At 34.8% G+C, this 8,189-nt stretch overlaps 1 protein-coding gene across 1 annotated transcript; it reads right to left on the bottom strand.

Moving 5' to 3' along the window:
* Window positions 1–219: 219 nt before the first annotated feature.
* Window positions 220–7,398, bottom strand: LOC104639835 (retinol dehydrogenase 8). The gene is made up of 6 exons (XM_075759940.1): window positions 7,271–7,398; window positions 5,958–6,123; window positions 4,516–4,691; window positions 3,321–3,414; window positions 1,427–1,610; window positions 220–643 (listed from the first exon to the last, which is right to left on the bottom strand). The coding sequence occupies exons 1-6, from the start codon at window positions 7,365–7,367 to the stop codon at window positions 410–412; spliced, it is 951 nt and encodes a 316-aa protein (XP_075616055.1). The 5' UTR covers window positions 7,368–7,398; the 3' UTR covers window positions 220–409.
* Between the last annotated feature and the right edge of the window lie 791 nt (window positions 7,399–8,189).

Below are 8,189 nucleotides of genomic sequence, written 5' to 3'. Positions count from 1 at the left end.
TGATTGAGGGATGACTATAATAATTCTAATAAGTAAAAAGAAAATATTTTTATGATATTAAGAATCTAAATAATTTACATACAGTACACATCCTGGTATGTATTATATTCTAATAAATGAAAGGGATTGGGTTAATACTGAATACGCAAGTATCAGTCAATGTTCATGTTCCCATGAAAACAGATCTCTGTAAAAAGCAAACACTAAACAGAATAAACCTATAGTCAGAGGATTTTAATTTCAAGGTTCTGCAAACTAAAGTTCAAGATAAACGCATTGAGCTGAGTATCTTAGCTAAGCTCAAATAAACATCTTGAATACCTTTTCACAACTACAGAGCAAAGGTATTTGAATAACAGCATAGTGCGTTATCAGTAGCTGCAACAATTTGAACTAGATAATTTCATACTTATTGTGAGGGTTTTCCCAGGTCAAAGCTCTTTCTACTTCTCCACCTTAGCAATTTGATAAAGTTAAGACTCGCACTGAAGATTTTGTCATGATGAAAAACCATTTTGTAGAATATATCAATGGGTAGATCTCCATTTGGATCTGCATATTTCAGAGTTGTCATCGGAGTATACAAGGTGTTGGTCTGATGGCGAAAAGGTGGATTTTCTGCCAGAATTATCTTTACTGTATGCTGTCAAGAATGAGAAATAGAATTATTAAAGAACCTTTACCAAATAATAAAGTAAAACCCTAGTTTTCAGTTAAGCAGAACAAAAGTGGAAGAATAAAGTGCTAGAATTATGTAAAACCCTGTACGTATTTTTATTAGAATTTAATAAGAAATTTTTATTAAAGTATTTTTAAGGCCATAAGAAGTACTTATTCTCAGTCCTATTTCTGTTTGTCTATACCATGATGATAGCACCTTACACCTAAGTATCCTGAATAGTCCTCCTAAATTATGTCTATATGGCCAGAATAGGTACATCCTTTCTTTTACAGTTCACTGGGAAAGGATCGGAGCAGTGCACTTTGCAGCAAGATCTGGGAATGCTCAGTTGACCCTGAAGCTATTCCTTAGCAGTAAGCACCTGAAATCATTGTCTCCCTCCACAGCTTGCCTAAACTTGTCTTCCTGCAGGAAGCTCCAAGGACCAGAAACTATGTCCATATATCTTCTGTGGTGCCTTGGTGGTCTGGGGTAGCTGAGTGAACTTCACATCAGCAGAGGGATTACTAGCGAGATGGAGAGGAGAGCGGCTTTAAGCAATGGTGGAAACCCTGTGTGGATGTATGGCAACACTGTAGAATCTCAGTTCTCTTGAGTTTTTAAAAATAATTTTAAATGGTATCAATTACATTTAGTTAAATCTAACGCTGCTACCAAAAAATGCCACCAACCAACCAGTGCATTCATAAATTACAAAGAAAAAAAACTGACAAAAAAGAAGATAGAGAATTGTTGATGAGTTACCTCTGCAACATCTTCAGCACTTTGTCCCAGGCTCTGGAAAATTTGTTTGTAATTTTTAAGGTAAATATTAGTAAACATCTCAGCTGTTTCCTCATCTGCAGCTGAAAGATCCATTTTCATTCCATCTTCAAACACTTTTCTTTCAAACTCTGTAACCACTGGACCTGGTTCAATCAAACTTAACCTGTTCAAAAAGCAAAGATATACTGGTTATTGACTACCCTCCGTGGGAAATATATCTCTATCCTTCTCAAAGAATATTGAGTTGCACTGTGAGTACATGTTAGCAAGCAATATTAAACAGTACATTCTGTAAAAGCAATCCATACCACATTATTGTTCTCCTGCTCCTACCCATCCACATGTAGTAGTAGAAATCTGCGTAATTTGAATTTCAGGGAAGTGCTATAACTTAATTCATGGCAGAAGTGAGTGCAGTTGTTACCTGCAGTCTCACAGCTGTGGAATCTAAGGATGATTTATCCACAAGAATTTAGAAGATATTAAGAAAAATAATTAAAGGATCATAACAGAATTCATTACTTTCTGGACAAAGTCTGGCATAGATTTGTTATAGCTGTTCCATGATAATACTAGAAGTAGCTGAAAGAGATGGGGGAATTGCCCCAACGTGGATTTTCTTTGTCAAGCTGTTAGTGTTACATAATTCAAGATCCCTCCACAATATTAGCATAGAATACAATATAGAGAATTTTGTTGAGGGTGGACAGATTTTGGCTGCTGCCAAATCTGGCAAATTTTATTTTGCTCACTAGTGTATTATAGCAAATTGCTGAAACAAACACAGTCAGGTCATTCACGGTTCTTTTCTCAGGCAGCAGTTACTCCCAGCTACAATGTTTATCAAAACAGACTGGGATAGGACCTCTTCCTAGACTTGAGCTCTGGTCAGGCTCTTCTTTAGAACTAAAGCTATTGACCTTGATAGCAGAATTCCAGCTGCTACTGGAATTAAAGCCTTTTCTCTTGGTGTCACTCATCACACTGGACCTTGGACTTTTCCCATTCTACTTTCTTTTTTTAACCTCCTTTTTGCTCTGTCTTATACTCTTGAAATCCTATTATGAATTCTGGTATATCCTACGTATCATTTACAGTATTTTTATTTTAAATCCCTCCAAACTTTTCAGACCGATATGCAAAATCACAGTTCAGATGCTGCCTTGTCTCTGAAATCCCGTGACAGCAGCTGTCTTCTCCCAGAGCACGAGGGCTAAATGCTTAGGCACACAGAGATGCAATGGATATTTAACAATTGTTGGGCTTCACACAAAGAATAGTAGCAGAATTACACAAATGTGAATATATATGTGACAAATCAAACCCCAAAGTCCCATAGACAATGAACAGGACCATTCTCTTAAATACTTCTTAAACATTAATAAATAGTATACCACATTCTTCTCACTTTCCTCCCACCTCCTGCCATTATAGGTATCTTGCCCTGCGTTCCATTCTGATGGATTTCCCCTTGCTTTCTCTATGATGAGCCCTTGAACTCTTCTTATCTGTGAATTGCTTAAGAAGTCTGTTATCTTTTCTAAAGGAAAATAATGCAGGTGATATTATAATTTTATTCTTATTGTATGCAAGAATCTGCTTTTCAGGAGTGTTACATAAACTGTATTTTATCCAAAGCTACACAGACTTTAACTGTTCAATAAAACATGTTTATTTTAGCATCTAGACCTTTTAATTTTCTTATGCAGTGTGAAGAATGTGGACATTTCTATGTTTTTTGTGATGTACAGTTTACATGGGTTCCTCAATCTGTTTCTCCTAGATAGCAGCAAGCTTTAAAAATTTGTTTGCTAGCTCTGAATATATTTAAAACTATATAAAATACAATTTACACCAGTGGATCAATACTTACTGCAGTTTGAACTTGAGTGCTTGTATAGCTAAACTTTCACAGAATCCTTCCACAGCAAACTTAGATGCAGCATAAACATCATTAAATAAGATACCTGATGGTGTAAAGAAAACATTCTGAGAATGTGATTGTAGTCAACATACTAACAGTTTAAAAAACTCTTGTATTCTCCCAAAATTTCTACAGTCTTGCTGGAAAAACATTAGAAAAATCCTTTTATATATTGAATCTAAATACTGATTTTTTGCATATGTTCTCAAAATTGCTCATTCTAGGAAAGGATGCTTGACTAATGCTTTTCCTTTTCCTAGCTGATGCTGTGATCTCTTTGGATGCTATTAAATATCTTGTAGTAGAAGGTACGAAAATGTCTGTACATACAATACCATTTGCATTATTTATCAGCAAGACTCTAATAGGCTATTGATGAACACAGAAGCTGAGTGCAATGCAGGAGACATGATTATGCAAGAGATCCAGCTTGCATCCGAGTGATTTAGAAAAAGCACTACATCAGTCCATTTAGGTGGATGGTAAGTATTGTAATAAACAGTAACAACTCCTGCAGTTTGACTTAGGACCCTTGCTCACCAGAATAATCCTGGTAAGATCAATGCCACTGTTGTAATAATTGAAACAAATACAGCTAGACCGGATGGAATACAAGAGTAGGAGCATCATTATCTGTCACTAAAATTAGACTCTGCAGAGTTTTATGAAAGGAGAAATTTTACAAAAAGGCAGTACAGTTGTCCAGGACACGATTGGATATTATTCTGTTATTAATGTGCAGAGTGTAGTAAGCATGTTTGCCTGTCCCGATAATCTTTTCCAATAGGAAAGAGAAAAGTAATGCTACAAAGCCCTATTTTCCAGATAATAAAAAAAATAAAATTTTGAAAAAAATAAAAATAATTAGACTTTGAGTTAAAACTCTAAAAAAAAAATCCACTCTGTAGATTTTGTTCTTAAAAAGTCTTCAGAGTAGTTGTGTAGTAACATACTACCTAGATGCATAAAAAGCATCAGGTCTATGTGCTGTGATTTTTATATTTGGAACTTCAGCATTACAAAGCACAATAGTTAGATATGCTAGCTCCTACATTTTTTTTTACAGATAAAAAGAGGTAAGCTTTAGATTTTGAAAACTGAACTCTTAGTCTAAACAAAGAAAAAACAAACAAATAAACTTTGCCTTGTATTCCCATAACACTGCTTATTATAACTATATGCCCGCTCTTTCTCCTCTTCATGTCAGGCAAAATCTCCTTCAGGAGTCGAACCAGTCCAAAGAAGTTGGTATCCATCACAGTTTTCATTTCATCTATGGTCTGACATTCAATAGGTCCAATGAGCCCCATTCCAGCATTGCTAACTGCACAAAATGGAAGACAACAGTGAGCAATAACCGCCATAAACATTAACTTGTAATCTTTACTGGAAAGCATTTGAAAGTAAAATGAGTATTAGGGATTAAATGATCCTTAAATAATCCTTAAAGAAAGGAATAAATATGTTATTCTGTCACTAAAGCTTTGCAAATACACTTGACATTTCCATATTTTTAATTTTTAATTATACTTTTAATCCAATTTCAATTATCTGATATTTTGCAGTTTAAGTAACTTATTTCTGATTAGTCCTTTTTGCTTAAATTATAAAAGAATTACAGGAAAATGAGCCAAGAATTATCTATATTTGTTTATAATTCAGTATTAGTAATTAGAGGCTACAGTCAATACCCATATGAATAAACAGAAGTCTGCAATTTATTCTAGAAGGTGATAGACCAGGCCATATTTTGGTCTGCTTTTTGTTTTGTTTTTTAACATTCACATCTTCAAGAAAAAAATCCAACAAACCCAAAACACATACTTCCATTGATTTTTATTTGCCTTCTGGATATTTCTAAGTGGGGAATGATTGATACAACTTGCATTCTGCCTTACAACTAGTGTGTCAAATTAGAGTATAATACAGTTTGCAGAAGCAGCTTGTTAAGCAGTACTTTAATAATTAATCAAAATAAAGGCAGATCCACAATTGTCTAGTAGAGAAGATTTAACAGTTGATGGTGTAAGCAATTTCCATCTTACTAAGATATTAATATTTATTTTTAGCAAAACAGTACAAAAACATTCCTAGTTGAATGATTTGTAAAGTACAACTACAATTCTCAATACACAATAAAAGTAACCTTACTTTCTTTGCATTTTCTCTTTTACTTGCTAATTCCCAAATGCTGTTGCTTTCTCACTACAAAGAACTGTTGCCTTCATTGTAAATAGAGCTATGCTTCATCGATAGGGCAGAAAGTCTTGTACATGAAGATGCCAATTTAGGCAAAAGTTCTCTTCTCACATTTTCTAACAACTGTATCATCTTATCCAAGACACTTCTCTGTACTCAAGTTTCTCCTTTGTAAACAGGGAAAACAAGGTTCCCCACTTCACAGAAGCATGGTGAGATTTAATCCACTCATATCTGCATGAAGCCTTAAGGATCTTGAACAGAATACACTATATAATTATTATTACTTTGATCATTTAAAAAATACACTAATAAAATTTCTCCAGGGTATTTGAGAAGATGTTAAATAGAAAACTGCTATCTGTGCATAGCATACACATCCTGTACTTGCCTAGGACGTCAATCCTTCTGTCAGGTATACTATTCACACAAGCTTTAATAGACTGCTCATCACAAACATCTAGTTGTTTAATTTCGAGAGTTTTGCCCAGCCTGCGACCTGCAGCTTCTTCAAGTGGCTCTTTCTTGGCCAGATTCCGCATTGTGGCGTACACTACAACACATCAGAAGCAAAAGTTATCAGAAATAAAACTTTTTCTGTGGCAGTCTTACTGAGAAATATTAAAGAATATTGCGTTTACATCCATATCTTAAACATCAGTGATAGAACCCAGATAAAAACTTAAAGTAGAAGGATACTATTTTCAACATATATTACCACTGATTTCCCAGAGTCTGGTTCTAAAATCTTCAAGAAATTCAAAAGGAGAATTAAACCACTATGCACATGAAGAACATGTAGCATACAAAGATATTATCACCAAAACTTTAAATAATAGGTATCAACTTACGTTGCTGAATCATTTTTAGGTACTGAAAATCTAATTTTGGATTCCAGATATCCTTTTTTTTTTTTTAAAAACCACCATCCACATGTTTAGCAGAACAACCATAATTTTATTAAAAAGTAGCAGACAGATGCTTGCTTAGGTTGCAAAACCAGATGTTTTTGCAAGCTACTTCTCAAAATAGAAATTAGTTTATCATTACTGTGGCCTAATTACCCACAAAACTATGAATCTGCATCCAGTCAGTAAGCAGTAAAATACTGTGAGAGTAAGTGTGAGAAAACTGAATTACCAGATTGCTGTATTTGCCTTGTCACCCATTTTCAATCATAGCAAATAACCCATTTTGCAGCAGAAAGACAAATCCCAGCCCCTTTGTTCACCCTCTTATGCCTACACAAGGTTGGAATAATGAAACATGCTTTAAGGAAAAAATTGCAAATTTAAGAATTGTTTTTCTAAATTATTTGGTCCTCAAATGGGCATTCAACAAATATTTTAGTAGCCAGGAGCAAAGCTAACTAGAACTGTGAATGTATATCCAAGATAGCATACGGCAGACATTTTCAGCTATTTGTTTTTATGCTACTGTCTGAGGTTTTTGGGGGGTTTTGTGTGTATGTAAACTATTCAGTTCAAGTAGCTGTTCAGCTTCAGTACAGGTACAGAAATATCTGCTTACAGAAAACAGTATATTTTACTGTATTGTATTTTTGTGACAGTAGGAGGAGGGAAACTAACAAGAAGCAAGTCACCAAACTGAATACAATCACCTGTTAAATCACAGAGGAAAAAAAATAATACTGCCTTGAAGAATATCTTTTTATAAAGGTAAATAACAGATACAGTTACCTTTAAATCTTTTCTGTTCATCTTTCGCCATTTTTACAGCTAAGGCCAGTCCAATTCCTGAGGAGCAACCTGTAATGAGGACATTTCTTCTTGCCATACTTTCCACTGGGTGGTTCAAGCAAGAGTTCTTGTTCGGATGAGCAACCACCTAAATGCAGCTACAGTATTATGTCATTGGCCTTTAATGCTATCTCCAGCTTTCCTGAGTCAACAAATCTGAAAATGCACACCTGGACCCTGCATGATTAAGGGATAATCTCCAACTAGACAAAAACGAGCAGATGCTCCTACATGAGCTTATAATCTGCATTATCAACATGGACTATATTTAATATAAAATTTGATTAATCTTTAAAAAAAAGAGACATTTGTAAGCTACATGGATTGTTTTTTTAATAGTGGAATAACCAGTTTACATGCTACTGGCAGGAAAAGCTGAACCACAGTTACAATCAGTCTGTAGTGTCAAGTCCTCCAGTCATGTCTACGGAAAGTAAACTGCACCTAAAATGGGATCTGTCTGCTAAAAGCGTTCAGACTTCTTACGCGTACTGCACCCTCCTCATTCTTTTGCAAAAGAATGACAAATGGATTTCTTCCCTCATGCCTTGCTATTATACAAGTCCTAATAGGCTTTAGAGAAAAGTAAATTGAAAAATGGGATGTGTATTTGGAAAGAGACAAGTTGTTTGGATAGATTGCTTGCATTTCTTTTTGGCACTGTTTCCAACCAAGAATAGAGAAAGTAAGCAAGTATGCCAGCAGCAGAGAACAGCCAGGAAGACACTGAACAGATGAGCTTTGATACATCCTTGCTAACACTGAAATCTCTTTGAACACTTTCTATTCTCCAACTGACAAGTTGAAAAAAAAAATCAGAACTAGCATGATGTCTGACTCAGATTTAGTTTTGGAGAAA

Source organism: Balearica regulorum, chromosome 8 (assembly GCF_011004875.1).
Source record: "Balearica regulorum gibbericeps isolate bBalReg1 chromosome 8, bBalReg1.pri, whole genome shotgun sequence".
In the NCBI taxonomy this organism is placed as follows: Eukaryota; Metazoa; Chordata; class Aves; order Gruiformes; family Gruidae; genus Balearica; species Balearica regulorum.
The sequence above is the reverse complement of the archived record's forward strand: the minus strand, read 5'-3'. Positions and strand labels throughout refer to the sequence as shown.